General features: G+C 45.3%; 2 protein-coding genes across 14 annotated transcripts in view; one reads left to right on the top strand and one right to left on the bottom strand.

Annotated features, from left to right (window-relative positions):
* Positions 1-4,441, bottom strand: part of ppp1r12a (protein phosphatase 1, regulatory subunit 12A) — a 29,344-nt gene extending 24,903 nt beyond the window's left edge. For 9 of the 13 annotated variants that reach the window (XM_061761426.1, XM_061761417.1, XM_061761419.1 and 6 more), the window contains exon 1: positions 4,088-4,340. In XM_061761426.1, the coding sequence (XP_061617410.1) occupies positions 4,088-4,324 (237 nt within the window). In that variant the 5' untranslated portion in view covers positions 4,325-4,340. Of the gene's footprint in view, positions 1-4,087 lie in introns of all 13 variants that reach the window. The other 4 variants (XM_061761429.1, XM_061761431.1, XM_061761428.1 and 1 more) reach the window with 3 other exon arrangements.
* Positions 4,442-13,736: 9,295 nt separating this feature from the next.
* Positions 13,737-15,104, top strand: rps16 (ribosomal protein S16). The gene is made up of 6 exons (XM_061761447.1): positions 13,737-13,840; positions 13,932-13,983; positions 14,421-14,522; positions 14,602-14,698; positions 14,775-14,822; positions 14,907-15,104. Exons 2-6 carry the CDS (start codon positions 13,936-13,938, stop codon positions 15,050-15,052), a joined length of 441 nt encoding a protein of 146 aa, XP_061617431.1. The 5' UTR covers positions 13,737-13,840; positions 13,932-13,935; the 3' UTR covers positions 15,053-15,104.
* Positions 15,105-17,898: the final 2,794 nt, after the last annotated feature.

Below are 17,898 nucleotides of genomic sequence, written 5' to 3'. Positions count from 1 at the left end.
ACATAAAACAAAAGAGCAATCAAATCAAGACTGTCTAGGATCTACTCCATGAATTATTGAGTCGCAGCTTAATGTATTCGGCAAAAATGTCAGAAATGCATCATTGCCTCTCGGCGAGCACCTCATTTTGCCAACAAAGGCTTGAAATCATGCGGGAGGAAATACCTCGATACAGATAGAGAAACGCACAATAGAGTCTCAATACTGCAGTTAAAAATGTACTCATGAAGTAGAATGCAAAATTCCACGGTATTTTGTGGAAAATGGTTGAATTCTCCCTTATCTACCTGGATTCGGTAGCCCTGCGATAACCTAATTCTTCAATCTCAGAGAGCCTTCCGGAGCTTCTTGCCTGAGCTAGCTGAAGTCGAAAACGCTTTAAAAGACAGTGCCACACTAAAGACGTCACCATCAAAAGGTGCAATTTCTAAAGAGAAATCGGGTCTGGCAGTTGTTTATAGGAAGCACAAAACAGCTGAGTGCGACATAGGAGAAGTAAAAATATCACCTTGGGTCGGGACCCAAAGATGCTTAACAATAACTCATGAGGGATAATTCAAATGGTGAGTATGGCCGCCAGCTGAGGGCCGACCGGCCTACTTGACAGCGAACAGCAGCATGATGGAAGAGTCCAGGAGAGGACAGGCAGGCGAGACTTCTTGTGGGGTTGAGGTCAGGAACGAGCATGGGAATAAACTTCTCAAGATGATGCAGAGGAAGGTGCGGTGCTGGAAGTAATGGCTAGCTGCTAAACGGAAAGTACAGTTGAAGAGACGTTTGCAGTATACATATATATATATTTTTTTTTTTTTTTTTTAAATGACGAGGCCTACCTATGTATCACTGAGTGAAACGTAATAAAATAGCAAATAAGAAAGTCGTTTTTCATGGGTTGCAGCCTCACTGCTTTTGATGCTGAAATGCGCAGCACATGCGCTGAAGTGGTCCTGAAGCTAATACGAGGCTCCCTGATGAACACTCGATACTCGGCCGCCTCTCTGTCCAGCTGCTTTTTCCAATCCTTGACTACTTTCTGTCCTCTGCAATTAATTAGATGACGGTTAATGAGTCGTCCGTCAGGGAACCTCAGGAACGGGCGGCCGCCCCGACCCGGCTGAAGGCGACCGTTCCGTGGCAACCTCGTTCGCCAACCTGACTCATTTTTCTCGCTGCTGCTGAGCTCTGCCTAACACTTTCGCTCTCACTCTCAGTTATGCAACTCCCACTCTGTACATGCAAATCCACCAACACACTTTGCCCGATTCGTCGTCTCCATGGCGACCGCTCCAGATAAAGCCGCAGACTTTCGCTGCAGACGGACCCGCCGAATCGGGCGCGAATTGCGTTGGCCCGGTGGCAGAAAAACAAAAGTTCAGGTGTGGGTCAATGTGGAGCTTTTCCTGGGAGAGGCCACAACAAACCCTGGTTACCTCCACGCTAATTGGCTTGAAGGAGCTCAGCGGTGTGGGGACAGGCCAGAGGGTGGTGGGGAGGGGTTTAGGTGACAGCTGAGGAATGTCTGCACCGCTCGCTCTTTGCCATGGTTTCCAAATACTGTCATGTGAGGAATGCGGAGACCGAGGCGACGGCACTCGGAATGCTGCGCTCCCGAGACCAGTTTAGCAAAGAGGACACCGAAGAACATTTCTGGCGGAGGACACGCTTTGTACTTTTTTACGCCCACCACCTGCACCCGAACGCCTCTTTGCCGTTTGCATCCAAAATGACCAGCGCGGAGACAAAAACACACCTACCAGGAGGTGCGGGCCGTGAATTTGGTACCTGGACCTTCAGTGGGGACTTAGCAGAGTTAATCCACCATCATCACATTGAAATTATAGAAACCCTCAATACTATACATAAATGGAAAATAACACCCTGCAACTTGTATCATATGGAGTAGTAAAGAATTAATATCTATCTCATAACATGACCAAAAAAAATGTCTTATTAATGTGGCCAGAACACAAAAGACCTGTTTTGCTAGTTGAACAGTTTTGCTCTGACCGACCAGAGGGCAGCGTAAAAATGTTGATGTAAATCGCTGAGTGGACAAACTTGAGAAGTGATTGGTGACTGGTGATGGTCTAGTTTGAGTTACATGGGCCAGAACTACTGGTTCTGAAGGCCCTGGGCAGATCAGATTGACATGGAAACACATTGAGGCTGAAATGTGATTGGATGGGGGGGAAAAAATCTAATGTTCACATACATACATGTACTGGAAGCAGTGCAGCGTGAGAAAATCGACTACAATTTCATGGAACAAATATTAGCATTTAGGTTGTAAACGGAGGTCGGCTCTACTGACCAACCTGACCCCCCCCCCCCCCCCCCCCCAAACGCTGTCTACGTGGGCATTCCGCACAGTGACAGGCGGCTGGTGACTCCTTCTCAATGCCAGATTACGCCGGACCCTCCACTACAAAGCGTGGCCACCGACTGAGTCATAGCCAAAGTTAGCATCTTCTCTTGAAACCCAGTCGGGAGAACATGCTGCCGCAGTATTTATAACCATGCCCCGGTCAACGGCTTTCGGGAGCGATATGCCACTACGCCCCCTAACCCACAGCAACGCATCCCTAACCAACGTGACAAAGACACGGACGGGCAAGATCTTTTTCGTGAAAATCTAGTCATCTCGCTGAAGTGGTCATCATCATGACATCTGGGATTAGCGGGCCCAGGCGCAAATTCCCATAGTACCACCTTAACTCCTTAAAAAGCCCACCCAGGAAAAACATCACGTGCCATACAACACACACACACACACACCCCGCAGCCACTCCTCTCCAGAGATGGTTACGTGCGTGGGGCAGCGCTCTCTTGCGAGTCGTCATCCCAAAAAAAGCCAACTGTGATTTTTGTGCAGGGATATTAATTGTACATTTTAATAAAAGGTGACAATGACTGAGAGGGATGCATGAACTGATGTTGACAAATGGCGCAAGGTAAGCAAATGTTGACACACGAGCTTAGTAGTCATGAGTAAGAAGGTGACATCACCCCATATCCATGCATGAGTTACAGGTTTAGTACCAGAATTCTCACATTAGTTGCCAGTTGATTTGAGCGCCTGGACAATTGTGTTAAAACATCAACAACAAAGCTTCTGTCATCACGACTTTTGCTAAAAATAGCTCAGATCCTGTTTTGGTGGAGTGGAGGATATCAGAAATACAACAATAGGCTGTGATAAATGCTGCGCCAGCAAATATTGCACAAGTTAATGAAACTTAAATGTGTACACATCACTGAGTCACTTATGAAGATCTCTATTGTGACAAAGTGTCTCTCGACAAGCGTAGTTCTGCAATCTTTTAACATGTGCTTCGAACACACGGTATACCAATGTGATATTTGAGCATATTTGCTTCAAGAAAACGAGTAATTGGTGATAAGCGTCAGGCCAAAGAGCTGCCATTTCATCATTTGCCTGCAAGGGCAGCTAGCCTCGCTAGCGGGGGAGAAGCTAGCTCGGGAATGCTGTCAAGTCAGGGGATGGAAAAGCACACTTTCACAAGTTGAAACGTCATGAAATCTCAGCTTTTGCGGGGTGAAAGGTTGCTCACTGACTTGACGATTCTGTCTAACTACTCCCAAAAGAAGCCCAAACTAAAGGATCGATTGTGGCCGACTGGAGCTCCATACTTAAGCTAACGTAGCATTAGCATTTACCTTCTATCCCAGCCGTAATTCACCAACCAACCAACACAGCAGTGCGGAACGTTTTAATCATCATAACAACAAGACACTAAATCAAGAAGTTGGTAAGGCAAGCCAGTGAACATTATAATATATTCTCCAAAAGGCACAAACAACAACAACAACAACAACAACAACGCGCTGAGCCGTTAACTTTGCTCCGGACACATTCGAAAAAGTGCAAGTAATACTGGATGGAGTTGAACATTGGAGCACCGGGAGAAGGGCAGTGTGAGCGGCCGTGCTCCGGGGCTCCAAGGAGGTAAACAACAGGAGAAGAATTGCTTCCACTTGACAGGTGTTCCAGCTACATTTGTCACCCTGGAAGGTGGGGATCGGCACCGGGCTCCGCTCGGGTCGGGCGACCGCTCGGCACACCAACCTGGTGGAGGGCGGTGAGCCCGTCGACGTTGGCGTAGTTGATGTCGGCGCCGCGGTCGAGCATTCGCAACACCTCCTCCGTGTCGCCGCTGGAGCAGGCGGCCAGGAACACGGCGCCATCGTCGAACTTCACCTTCGTCTTTTTCTTCTTCAGGATCGGCGGCTCCAGGTCCGTCTCGGAGCCCAGCCACCGCTTCAACTGCTCGTTCCTTTTCTGCTTGGCGTCCGCCATCTTCATCCCCCTCCTGTCTGTCTAGGGCTTCTTATCTTCCTCCGAGAGAGGATATACTTTATAGTGGCACTATCCCACAGCGCACTGGGGCGTGGGAAGGGAGGGAGGGAGGGAGGGAGGGCTGCCTGCCTGCCTGCCTGCGGGGAGGAGGTGAAGGGAGGGCTGGCTCGGTGGGTGGGAGATGGGCGAATCGGAGCTCACAGCTCGGCGTCAGCGCGAGAAGAGGGCGGCTGGATTGTTGCCTGGTAATCTCGCGAGATCTCCGCGATGGAGGAGCTGCAGTGTGACGTCACCCGCTGTGGATTAGGAGGGAGAGAGAGAGAGAGAGAGAGAGAAAGAAAGAGGGGGGAGAGAGAGAGAGAGTGAGACAGGTAATCCCTTATAGACTGACTGTGTAAACCAAATAAAACCAGGCAGCGCTTGAAAATATTACATAACAGGCAGTAGGCACCGTTATGACGTCTTATATTATTTATATAAATATGCATTGGATAGATGAATAGCGTGCATGTCCAAATTTTTTGACTTTTTGTATGTTTTCGGTTTTGTGGCTCAAATGTAGGTACAATTTTTTTGTCACGTTATTATGGTTACACTTTTTTTTTTTTCAATTGATCATTTATTGAACAAAGTTGAAGCTCATGAATTCAAAGTTGGGTTTCAAATTAGGGTTTCAAGGCAGGTGTTAGGGTTTCAAGCCTGGGTTTGTGTTTGTGTGTTGACCTGGTGGAAACTTGAAAAGTGGCAGTGAGCCCCTTCCTTTCGTCATCCTTCCTCCCTTCCATCATTTCTTTTAAACCATCCTTCCTTCCTTTCAAACCATCCTTCTTTCTTTTCATATCATCCCACCAGCCTTCCTGCCTTCCTCACTTCCTTAAATAATTTCAAATGGTATACCTACTTTTGGCCCAGCCTGTATGTACAACACACCTTGTATTTTCAGACAAATAAAATACATGAAACTAAAATGTAAACAATTAATTATCGTGTGTACCGTATAATTGTTTGCTGTAGTTATATACATTTTGCAGCCAACTCTAAACAGTCATTGTAGCAAACTGGAGCTCCCTCTCAAAGCTAAGGCAGCATTAATTCAGAGGTGTCCATGAACTCTGTTTGCTAACCCAAACAGCAGCACCAACAAGCACATAAACAGCCTCTTGGGTGCTTTACAAATGATCAGCGCCGTATTAAAGATGATCTTATGGAGACGATGTTTATGGTGATGACTTGTTACAGACAGCTCCACCCATCTCCAGGCAAGAAACACCCACAACCACTATTTGTGGTACTACCACTGCAGATAAGAATGTCACCTATCTATTGCCCCCCTCCGAGAGTTGTCAATGTCTCCTCCAGTCAGGGTGATTCCTCTCTCTCGCTGGGGCCGCTCAGAACATGAAAGCCGAGCCCCGCGTCTATCTTCCTGATAGCGGCCCTCCCCATCGCCAAGGCGCCAACCGCAGGCAGCGGGTGACGCGGGGGGCATGGGAGCGGGAATTGTCCACACTTGAAAACTCTGCGAGTGGCGGGGCGCCCCCTTAAACGGGACCGGGAACGGTCGGGCCTGTTTGGACGTGCGGGTTTTACAATGGCCGCTATCAATGCCAGATGTCGGCGTGGGGGTGGGGCCTCCGAGCTGACTTCTAAGCGCTCTGACACCTCTGACCGTTGCTTCTCGAAAGCGACACTGTTAATAGACCAGCAGTACATTTGTGTCCATTGAGGTACTTGTACCCGTTATGTTCCCAAACTGTCAACGTCAAACATGAGGGGTACGAAAGCGGAAGCTTGTTGCACGCCACCAGCCCAGTGACAGTTATGCCAAAGGGGAAGTACCTTAAGAATGTGTTAAGTTGGTGATGCAACAGCGTTTCCTGAAATGGGACACGGTCACTAAACGCAAGAGTCAAAACACAAGTATGGAAATGGTCAAGTAGAAACCTGTGCCAATAGTTTTAATGCTAATGCCATGTTAAATAACGCAAGATTAAAGGACAACCTATCCTCACAACAAATTCAAATAACACAACAAAATGGCAAACTATAAAGGGCCTTATATATTGGATAGGGGGGGGATTCCCAACTCAGTGTATGTGCCTCATTCGGTGCTGCTGTTTTGCATAGCAACAGACGGGCTCAGCAAACTCGGTGATTAAAGCTACTGCCTGTAAGGAGTTTATTTACGTTCCGGCGATGACGCAGCCGTTACACTCTGCCGTATGCGAGCGGATTCAAGTGGCCCTTGGAGGGCGCGTCACGGCCCTCGGGGAGCACACGCGTAAGTGCCAGCTTGACAGGAAAAACCAATCCAGTGTAAACAAAAACATGACGTTTTCGGGAAGGCGGCCACGAGCGTGGCCGGCAGCTGCGTCGGCATCTCTTTTGGCGTCAGGTACGAGCGAGCCCTCCGCTTGAACAGTGACAGCCTAATAAGACAAAGCTGGGCCAGCGACCTTGTTTCCCGGCGCTAATAATAGGCCCGAGCGTCGAGCCGCGGCGCCAAGGGCCCCGTGAATGTGTTTTTACGCTTAAAAAGCCAGCGTGAATCATCGCGGCCCAGCACCACGTGGAAATAAAAAGCTCATCACTTTTCTGGCCGCGCACTACAAAGCCGTAAAGAAGACGTAGCGTACGATGCGGTATTAGGATGACAAAATGCAGATGCTCGCAACTGGAACCAGTCCAAACATTTCCAGCTCTGTTTCCAAGCAACGGTCCGGGGCCCTGCCAGGCCAGCGGTTGCATTCTCTCGGGTTCAAAGGTGATGGGAACGCCTCATCTGTCACGGGCATGGTGTCGTATAGCTCAGCAGTTCTCAAAGTGCGGTCCACGAGCTTTAGCTTGGGGGTTCGAAAAAAACCTTTTTCAAAAAATTATGCCGTATCATTTAAAGAAAGACATTCATTTCTAAATACGTTACAAATGTTGGAAGATAATTGCTGAAAACGTGCAAAGACTGAAGACGATGTAATACTTAACTGTGGCGATATAGCGTTAAACTGTTTTTCACCATTTCACTTATTTAAAATGGTGCCGCGTGACACACTTTAGAGTCCGCCATGAGCGCGGTTATCCAGCGCAAATGCGACGGCCAGTTAGCTAGCTAGCTATGCCTACACCTCAAAAGCGGATCTTCCCTTTAGATAGTCCACTGGCGTGGCCGCTTTAGAGCGCCTCGTTGTCGGCCCTGAGGGCACACACGTCACACAGCGGGGGAAAACAAAAATAAAAGTCTGACTTGACAGCCGGCAAGCATGCGGACCAGGGCTATGCGCTGGCGTGGCCGCTTTAGAGCGCTTCGCCGATGGCCATGAGTGCGCGCACGTCACGGAGAGAAGGTGCAAGAGCGAGAGGGGCAGGGGGAAAGTCCGACATGACAGCCAGCCTGTGGAGTCGGGTTTAGCTTTAGAGTGAGCGCCTTGTTGTGGACTTTAATATCATAATATTATGACTTTGTTCTATAATTGATCCGGTCAAAATATTCCTGTTCTTGTAAAGATTACAACTTGACTTTATTCTCATAACATTACAACTTTTCATTCTCTATAAAATATAATTTCTTATCGTGACATTTGGACTTTTTCTCAAAAATGGGCAACTTATTGATTCCTCTTGGCTTTTGGGGTACACGTGGTAGCGATGGGCTTGGGGTTACTATCCCCTGGACCCCAAACATTTGAAAACCCCTGGTATGTCATTTCCAAATTCCACTCATCATCTCCAAAATCAGCCGCTCATAGTGATACAGACAAAGTAGTTGCCATGACAACTGGCTCTTTTACAGAAAATGATCAAGTTCAGGTGTTCCTGGCACTGTGGTCCAGGATGGGGAGATTTGCGTGGAGGCTGAAGGGGAGGCAGCGGAGGAGGAGGAGGAGGAAGAGGACGAAGAGGAGGTGGGAGAAGAGAAAGCGAGGCCAGTATTGTGGCGAACGCCTGCAAACAACGCGGCGTCACACAAGCGTGTGTGGGCTCGGCGGCCTTCCAGTGCGGCTCGCTTTGGTTCACAGCGACGGTCAAAACGAGCACAAATCAACACGTTATAGTCAGCAAATCTTTTCATGCAACTACTTGATGAAAGTTACATTTTCATGACTATTTTGAATCTTTCAAAATGTTATGTTTTTATATTGAAAAGAAATAATATAATTATATTGCATATGTATTCTTAAACATTATTTTTACTATTAATATACAATGCTGCATTTACTGTTTCTGCATCAACTTTAATAAAAAGGATATTTAATTATTCACTACGTTGCGCATTTTCCCCCTCACGGTGTTAATAAAATATATGTGTAATATTGTTTAACATTATTTATACTCGTATTTTATTTGTATGTTATTATGACATTTTAGTTCATTTGTTTGGCTTTGCTGCGAACTTGATGTCATTTTCTATGTAGCTAAATAAGCATGACAACCGCGCACAAGCACACCGACAAACACACTGTCGGGGTCCAACGTCGCCGCGCGTGTTGGAATTTTGTCGACAATCAGGCAATTATCCGCGGTGAAATCTGCACGTTTATCCAGATCTCCACCGAGAAGGCGGTGGAAGCCGAGGAGGAGGAGGGGGCGGCTGGACTGCTAAAAATAGCCGGGGTACATATATGTACATAAAGTGTGCACACAGCATTCCCCAGATAATGGCAGATGGCTTGCGGATAACGCGCGCACACACGGTGCAATCAGGGCGTGGCAGGCGCTCACCTTGATACCTCGCGGGGTTTAGAGTCATGCTTGTATTGAGCCCAGCCGCATATTTGACGTTCGAAAGATCCCACAGCGCACCACCAACAAATACATACAGAAATAACGATGACGTCATCTCAATTTATGCTGAGAGAAATCTGAACACAAAGCTATTTTTCTATTGTTTATTGTATCTCTTTCTACACTATAAATGGCAATACGCACATGACTTGTACCTTCTGCTATCTAGTGGCAGAACCTTTAATTGTTCTACCTGTCACTAGACGTCGAAAATTACAAAATTCTCCTTCAAAAGAAATGGCTTTCAGATGATTTGATTTCAGAAAAAAATGCACGTGTACATGCCACGAACACGTTCCGTAACACCCCAGGCTCCTCCCCGACATACAAATACTTTTTTCTCTCAGTCGAGACGTATCACTTCAACGTACTTCCTTGACACCGATCCCTACTTCGACATTTTCTGTGCCGCTTAGCCTCATTATCGTAAGCCTAATAGCATAATAGCCCATGTCGTTTTCAACTTACTGCCACAATATGCGTAAAAAAAAAAAAAACAATGTTTTTTTTCTTGAGGTCTGTGTAGATCCAGGTCATGGTCATCTGCAAAGTTGGAATCGGGGCAAATGGAGTCTTGTTGTTTGTAGTTTTTTCTTGTTTCCTGAAAAAGGACACTTGGGCAACTACGGACAATTTAGAGTCGTTAATGATGCCGACAAGCATGTTTTGGATTGCGGGAGGAAGCCGGCAGAGGAAACCCTTGCACATACAAACTCCACACAGGAAGGCCGGACTCAAACCCGAAACCTAAGAACTGTGAGGCAGACACGCTAACCACTTGCCCCGCTATACTACCTCATTTTCAGGCCCATTAAGTGAAAATTGGACAATTTCTCACAGCGGAGTGGTCGGGAATGGCTGCTTTAAACTGCCAAAGGGGAAAGGATGTGATCGGGTTCTTTTCCGCTTCCTCCTTTCTGCACGCTCGCCGCCACTCTGAATTCCCAAATGTGGGAAGTGTCATCTTGCATAACAAGCCTCGGCAGCTCCTGATGAACGGAGGCCTTCGTTGGCGCAGCGGGGTGAAGTCATCGGCGGGATTTTTTCCCCTTCTTCTCTCTCTGCATGATGAGTTTGGCCGAAGACTTGCAGGAGGAAAAAAAAAAAACTTCAAGGTGGGGGTGCGCGGGAGGAAAGAGTCCACGACATCATCGCTCCACGCCTTTTAAGGAGCTCTCCAGTGGAGGCCTGACAGCGTTGGCCCACTTTCCCATCGCCACTTCCCAGCCTTTCCTCTCGGGAGACACACACACACGCGCACACACACGATGGCCGCCATTTGTCGCTTCACTTGTATTGCGGGAAACGTAGCACGAGCTCGCCCAGGTTGCGAAATTTGCTCAAGCCACCGACGACAATAACAGTAAAAAGCAATATGATGAGCGCTTCGGTTGCCGTGTCCCCATCCTCAACCCGCTGAGTCATGCGTGACCCTTGAACCCACGCACACGCGCGCACTGGCAGAAAGATGACGGAAAATAAGAGAGATGGAACAAGGAGGCAAGTGACACTAACAGAGTGGAAGTGCTGCCTGTGTGTGTGTGTGTGTGTGTGTGTGCGCGTGTTGGCCACATTCATTTCATAATTTTTTATTTTAACTAACTAATACCACATTTTAAGCACAGAAACATTACAAGAGTCTCATTTTAACATGCACAAATTTTGAGAGCTTTACGGTGATCCCATTTTTACCAGAGAAATTTGGGGGGTAGTTCAATTTTAAACGGCTTTTGATTGATTGATTTTTTTTTAACCCGTGCAACTATTAAGGTAATTGATTTTTTAATATTATTCTCAATTGAACGTGTGCATTTTTGTCGTCTTATTTCAATGTGGGCAACTTTTCTCAGTGATTACGGTAATGCCATTTCGAGCTACGTAAATTTTTGCGACATTTCCATCAGTCTCGTTTTAAACTTTGGGGTCATTTACGGTAATCTTCTTTTAAGTGCACAATTTTGGTTGAGTTACGGTAGTCTTACGCTTTTATTTCAACCTGCGCATCATTTTAGCAAATTATAGGAGTCTCATTTTGACCTGTGCAATTTTGGGGTCATGAATGTTGGTATTCTTTAACCTGGCCAAATTTGGGTTGATTTATGGTTGGTAATCTTTTTTTTTTTTGGGGGGGGGGGGGGGGGGGGGGTACTTCAGTAGTTTTGTTTGAACCTGTTCAACTTTTCGGGTGATTTACAGTCGTCTCCTTTATTAAGCTTCCCAATTTGCGGGTCCTTTACGGTCGTGCTAATGCTAATGAGGAGCCCACTTCCAAGTCCAATTTTCACTCCGTCGCTTTTTTGAGTGTCTTTGAAGATCGCACCACAGTCGAGTGAAATGAGGCCCGCTCAGGTAGCGGCAGCTATTTAAGGCTCTTCTTCTCTTTTCCGGCCGGCGGACCCACCGGCGTTCGGCCGGCCGGGTTGCCGCGGCAACGCCGCCGGTGTGTACCTCACAGAAGCTCCGGGCGCTCCCCCGTCCTCTCCTCTCCCGGGTGAACTTCAATTACCGGCAACACGTTTCCCCCCGCGCGGCGCTGGCCTATTATGGTCAAAGGAGCGGCGGCTGTGGGCCGGGAACGGCATCTCCTCCGCATTAAATCTCGGCGCGTTTGTCTCGCGCTCACGGCGCTGTGACAGGCCGGGGTCAGCGGGGTCGCGCCTCCAGGTGATGTGTTTCCATAAGAGCCGGGCGCTGAGGAACTGCACATATATGGCGCGCTCCTATTTACTAGTTTTGCCAGCGAGATGGAAAAGCTGTGTTTTTAAAGCACTATTATGTGATCTTGATGCCAGGCTCCAGATGGACGTCTGGACGCTGTGAGGTGAACTTGACGCGCAGGAAATGCAGCAAGGCTCGAACGCACTTCCTGTGCAGACGGCCGGGGAGGAGGGAAGGACCTTGAGGGGCTTTGCGGAAACAGAGGTTAATCCGGACGCTTATTGTCCGGGCCTGGGGTCTCCACTTGTGTCAGGACATCTACTGATGCCTCGTAACAAATACTATAAGCAAACTATAAGAGTATAACACATCCTAACCCACGCTTATAATTTCAGCACAATTTTTAGCCGAATTATGCCAGTCTTTTTATAACATGGGCAACTTGTCATTTTAACCTGCTAGTTTATGGTTGTGTCATTTCAAATTCTGCAATTTTGGGGGAAGTTTACAGTCATCTTTAGTTAACTTGTCCAACTTGTTTGCCGTATTACGATGGTCTGGTTTTAACCTGCGTGATTTTTGAATGCTTTACGGTATTATAACTTTAACCGGCACAACCCTTCTGGTCATTACGGTAGTTCATATTAGTTCTGAGTGTTTACATCATCACTATTTTTGCAAATGTCAAGAAGAAATGCCCACACTTTCCTTGTTTCTTTAATATTTGTTTACTTTCACTTGAACCATTACTGTGACAATAAAAGGTGTGTTTTTGGCTCCGGGTCCAAATTGTCAACATGATTTTTGCCGAATATACTGTAGGTGGTCACCAGTGGTGTGTTGACTTTTGAGATCGATGCCGGCAGTCGTGGAGCCTCCACGGACCGCAGCGTGGGTGCTTGTTTTGTTTGATTTCAGTCATTAGCGCTCTTTGAAAAGTCAGCTTGTGGTCGATGGGAAAACTTTTAGCCTCGAGCTGATTGGACAATCAATGGTATGGTTGTTTGATTGTTATTTTCACCACCGCTAGATGGCGCTGCTGCACACGTGACAGTCGTAGAATTATGATCATTTAAATCACAGGTGTCAAACTCAAGGCCCGGGGGGCAGATCCGGTCCGCCACATGATTTTATGTGGCCCGCGAAGGCAAATCATGTGTGTCAACTTCCATGAGTCTTGTTCAAATCTGTACCAAGATTTCAAATTGTCATATTTTGTAAATAACAGAGATATTGCAAGCATTGTTTGTGTTACCAAATATGAACAATAGTTGAAAACCCCATTACCCTTGATCACTGATTCCAAAACTAGTTTATACATTTTGGGTGTAATAATATGATGAGGTGGTTTGACAGGACAAAAAAAAAAAAAGATGAGGTGATTACATTATTTTTATGGTTTTACAGTCACAACGGCCCTCTGAGGGAAACCGTAACTCCAAGGTGGCCCGCGACAAAAATGAGTTTGACACCCCTGATTTAAGTGGACAATGAATGTCAGAGGCTTCAGCTAAGTTAAAGTCACTTATTGAAGGAAGGAAGGAGGCTGGTATGATAGAAGAAAGAAAAAGATGGTAAGAAAAGTCGGAAGGGAGGATGGAAGGAAGGATAGGGGTAGAAAGGATGAAAGGAGTAATGAAGAAATTATGTAAGGAAGCGAGGGAGGAAGAACGGGAGGAAGGTAACAAGGTCGCAGGAAAGGAAGTAAGAGAGGGTGGAAGAATGGAAAGAAGGGATGATGGAAGGTATGAACAAGGGATGAAGAAAGCATGGACATAAGGATGTCTGAAAGGGTGGAAGGAAGTAAAAGAAGCACTGAGGGAAATACAGTAAAATAAATGTCATTAAATACCGTAAATGTATGCAAATTTGAAAACATTTAAAGTGTATTACATTAGTTGCACTCAATACAGTATTTAAAAAGTCGGCCTTGTGTAGTGTCCATGTAAAATGGAGGTACTGTAGAGCAGGATGAGGCGTCGCAAAGCTTGGCCGCAAAACAGCGTAAAGCGTCGCGCAGCCGGCCCTGATCTTCCGCCCATGAAACCCCGTCCGTCTCTCCGTACGGCACCCGAGCTGAATACGGTACGTTCGCCACCTCCGTGCGCATGTCAAGCCCAAACAAACCCCTTTTCTCACCCTTTCCAAAATAAACATTGCGTCTTGTGTGTTCCAGAAACATGCCGGCGAAAGGCCCCCTGCAATCTGTCCAGGTTTTCGGGCGTAAAGTAAGTCGAAGGGCTTAAATTGGCTCACGTGTGGCGGTGCTGCTAAGCTAGTGTGGCCTGGGCACCATTAGCTCGGCCGGCTAACATCTACGAGGCTCCTTTGTCACTTTCAGAAAGTTAACATATGAGTGGAGAGTTACATTATCACCAGTGTATTTGAAAGTGTGCTTATTGTTGGCGAATTCCAAGTTCTAATGTTGTATTTTGCTTAATTAGCCACTAGCCGGCTAGGCAGTTTCGGAAATAAAACGTATTCTTTTGCTCATCTGTGATTTTGAACTTGACAATCTTTGCTTGAAATGAAAATAGACTGGCGTTGGGCCAGCAGTCAAGTTATGGCTGATGGTGAAGCTATCACTGACCTCCCAGCACAATAACATGACGATTTCCACATCATTGTCCTGCAATTTCTCATTTGATGACCTGTGGTCTTGTAGAAAACTGCCACTGCAGTCGCCCACTGCAAGAGAGGAAATGGCCTGATTAAAGTGAACGGCAGACCCCTGGAAATGGTGGAGCCCGCCACCCTCCAGTACAAGGTGAGCAAGCCGCTTGTACAGAAATGTGAAAAATGTATTTAATAGGACATACAAGTGGTTGTGTCGTCTTGCGGGGTAGCTCCTGGAGCCCGTGCTGCTGCTGGGCAAGGAGCGTTTCGCTGGAGTGGACATCCGAGTCCGAGTGAAGGGAGGCGGACACGTCGCGCAGGTTTACGGTAAGCAGCCAGAAGCGAAAAATATTAACGTCTTGAAATTTTACTATGCATGACTTTTCATGTTCCCGCCTCGCAGCCATCCGTCAGGCCATCTCCAAATCCTTGGTGGCGTACTATCAAAAGTGTAAGTAAGACTACAACAATACAAATCATCTTTCATTTCCGTCAAATGGAGTTTGGAGACGGTTTGCGTCCTCTTTCCCCGCAGATGTGGACGAGGCCTCCAAGAAGGAGATCAAGGACATCCTGATCCAGTACGACAGGACCCTGTTGGTGGCCGACCCGCGTCGTTGCGAGTCCAAGAAGTTCGGTGGACCCGGAGCCCGCGCCCGCTACCAGAAGTCCTACCGTTAACGGCCGTGTGCATTTTCATAAAAATAAAAGTGGAGGCGAACCCAACAAAAGAGACGTTTTGTCCAGTTATTTGTCGAGTTCCGAATGGCTGCACCCGTTGTGTTGGGTGCTTGAAACTGCACCGCAATCAAAAAGATTTGGATACCATTTTTATTAAGTCAACATGTACACACTTATGACACCCCCCCCGACACACACACAAAAAATGGACAGATGGGCCAGGTTGTGTCTTGGTCAGCTTTTAAAAAGTATGTTTGAACAAAATTGTTTCTTAAAATCATATTTTTAAATTGGATTATAATGGACCAATGATCTCATACTAAAAATGTGAAACGATAAATTACATTGAATTTTGCCAGTTCATTTGTAGATGAGGTCAATAGGGTGTGTACTGCATGCATGTTTTAAAATCCTCTTAAAATTATTCCACCAATAAATTAGTTAAAAATGTAATTTATTTAATAAGATAAATGTTTACATTTTAATTGGGACAGGTCATTTGTAAATGGATTAAATTTTTTTTATATAAATTTAGATAATTTATCATTTATTACATTTTTATATTTTTTTTTATAGTTTATGTAAAGTTAACTTGATTTAATAAAATAAATGTTAATTGTGTATGTGAGCTTGTTATCTATCTTATTTTTGTACAATAAATTATTGAATGAGAAAACAGTTTAAACAAATTTTAGGGGAAAAACTGAAAAATGCAGCAAATATTACATGCCTCTTCAGGGCAGGACTCAAGAACGCGGGCCATAGTTTGCCCACCTCTGACTTGCGTTATAAAGTGGATGAAACTTATGTTATGTTATGCTTTAAATGCTCAAATGATATTGTGGCCCAAAAAGGGTTCCGGTTGTTGTTTTGTCTTGCACTTCCCTGTTTGTGACAGCAGAGGGCGCCAAAGGACAAATAAATAGTTGAGCCCAAAAATTGCGTGCAAATACGTTACACACATTTGTTGTATTCATTGAGCAGATTCTTTCTCTAAAATTGGCAAAGTAAAAAACGTTTATTCATTATTTTTGAGACATTTATCTAATCACTTGATCAATTGTAAATAATACATTCAAAATAGTAAAATAAACAGACTTATAACATTTAAAAAATAATTGTATTCATATTTTTAAAATGAAAAATGTTCATTAGAATGAATCAATTATACATATATAAAAACGAGAATAAAGTCATTTATTAAAATGAATTATTTTGATGTAGCAAATAAATACAATATAGAAAAAATGAATACATAAAAAATATATAACTTATTTAAAATAATCTATAACGTTTTATTTTATATTTCATTGTTGTATATATTTTGTTGAATTATATTTTATTTTACGAACTAATGTAATGATATACAATGCATATAAAATATACAAAATATTTATTTAAGTATAATGAAATCAATTATACATTTGCATTATAAAATAAATGTAAAAAAATATTTCAAATTTATTATGTACAAAAAAACTCAGCAAAACGTAAACTTTTTTCAGCTTTTTAAAATTAATTAATTATAATGAAATAAAGAGAACAAATACAATAAAATACCTACAAACTATTAAAGTTCATATAATTTACAGCATTATTTAAGCTAATATTTTACCAACCTTTTCCCTTTTACATTTTTATTTTATTTCAGCCCGACTCGGCCTTTGAGCGCCAAAGTTTGCCCAGCCCCGCGCGCCTTCATCATCTGAGCTGACGCCCAGATGTTGCCAGGAGGTGGGTGTGTGAGCTTGGGGGTGGGGGGTAATAGGTCCTGTTTACAGCCCTCCCAATAATCAAACCAGCAGGGAGGCCCACTCCCCCGCCGCTACTGTTGTTTACTACTGTTTACTCTTACCTCCTCCCATGGACGCCATCATGGATGCTGCAGCGGGAAGATGACCACGCTAGCACGAAAACAGAGAGGGGGGAAAACATTACACTTATTTTGCATTTGAATTGTTATTATTGTTATTATTATTATGAGGGGCCGAGCATGTGGTGCCTAGGCCCTCTTGAATTGGATCTTCTGAGCCCCAAAAATGTAAAACTGTCATTTTGAGGGATTTCCCAGATGTCACTCATTGGCTCGGTAGCCCCAAAAAATTCAGATTCTCTTAGAAACATAAAATTTGGTAGGCATGTTTATCATGAGTAGATCCACAAAAGAGTCTCAAGGAGCCCTGCCCAAAAAGACACAGGAAGTCGGCCATGTTGCTTTGAAACTGACTTTATGGGGGTCATTTCCAGGGATGCTTGTCCCCTGGACATTTTAGCATAGCAAGCATAAATAAATAAAAAAAATGTACACCACAAATCGAGTCAAAGTTGCATTTTTGTCAGTGGAACAACAGATTTTGGACTTTTTAACGCCTGATGCGGCGTATCCCCGTAAACGTCCACCATCCCACAGGCGGCAGCAAATGAGGCGTTATTGGCGAATGATCACCGTTTAACACCACGTCGCAGCTTCTTATAAAGCCGTACGCCGACGTCATCCACTCTCGCAACAAGTTGACGCCACTTTGGAACAAAATAAACAAAATACTCCTACCACCACAGTGCATTTGGACTCCTTTTCGAGCCACGCGCACACACTTGACGCCTGCCTTTCCTCTGTTAACACCTCCACTCGCAAACACGGAGGTGGCGGGCCAGGATGCATTTTGTCATCACTTGCACTTTGGGCGCGCACGCACGCACGCACGCACACACACACACACACACGCACATGAACGCATGTGAATGTATTTCATAAGATGGTGGACCAATGTTTTTAAGAGTGAAAACTGTGAGCTGCAGTTGACCGATTGCTCTCGAACGTATCGCCGGCTTCAATTAAATGGTGG

This window comes from Phyllopteryx taeniolatus, chromosome 22 (assembly GCF_024500385.1).
Source record: "Phyllopteryx taeniolatus isolate TA_2022b chromosome 22, UOR_Ptae_1.2, whole genome shotgun sequence".
Taxonomy (NCBI): Eukaryota; Metazoa; Chordata; class Actinopteri; order Syngnathiformes; family Syngnathidae; genus Phyllopteryx; species Phyllopteryx taeniolatus.
The sequence above is the reverse complement of the archived record's forward strand: the minus strand, read 5'-3'. Positions and strand labels throughout refer to the sequence as shown.

Bases quoted from the DNA above. Each gene is read 5' to 3' on its own strand.
- rps16 (XM_061761447.1), top strand. From the start codon at position 13,936: ATGCCGGCGAAAGGCCCCCTGCAATCTGTCCAGGTTTTCGGGCGTAAA. The intron at 14,523-14,601 runs GTGAGCAAGCCG...CTTGCGGGGTAG, and splicing joins CCGCCACCCTCCAGTACAAG to CTCCTGGAGCCCGTGCTGCT. The intron at 14,823-14,906 runs GTAAGTAAGACT...CTTTCCCCGCAG, and splicing joins GGTGGCGTACTATCAAAAGT to ATGTGGACGAGGCCTCCAAG.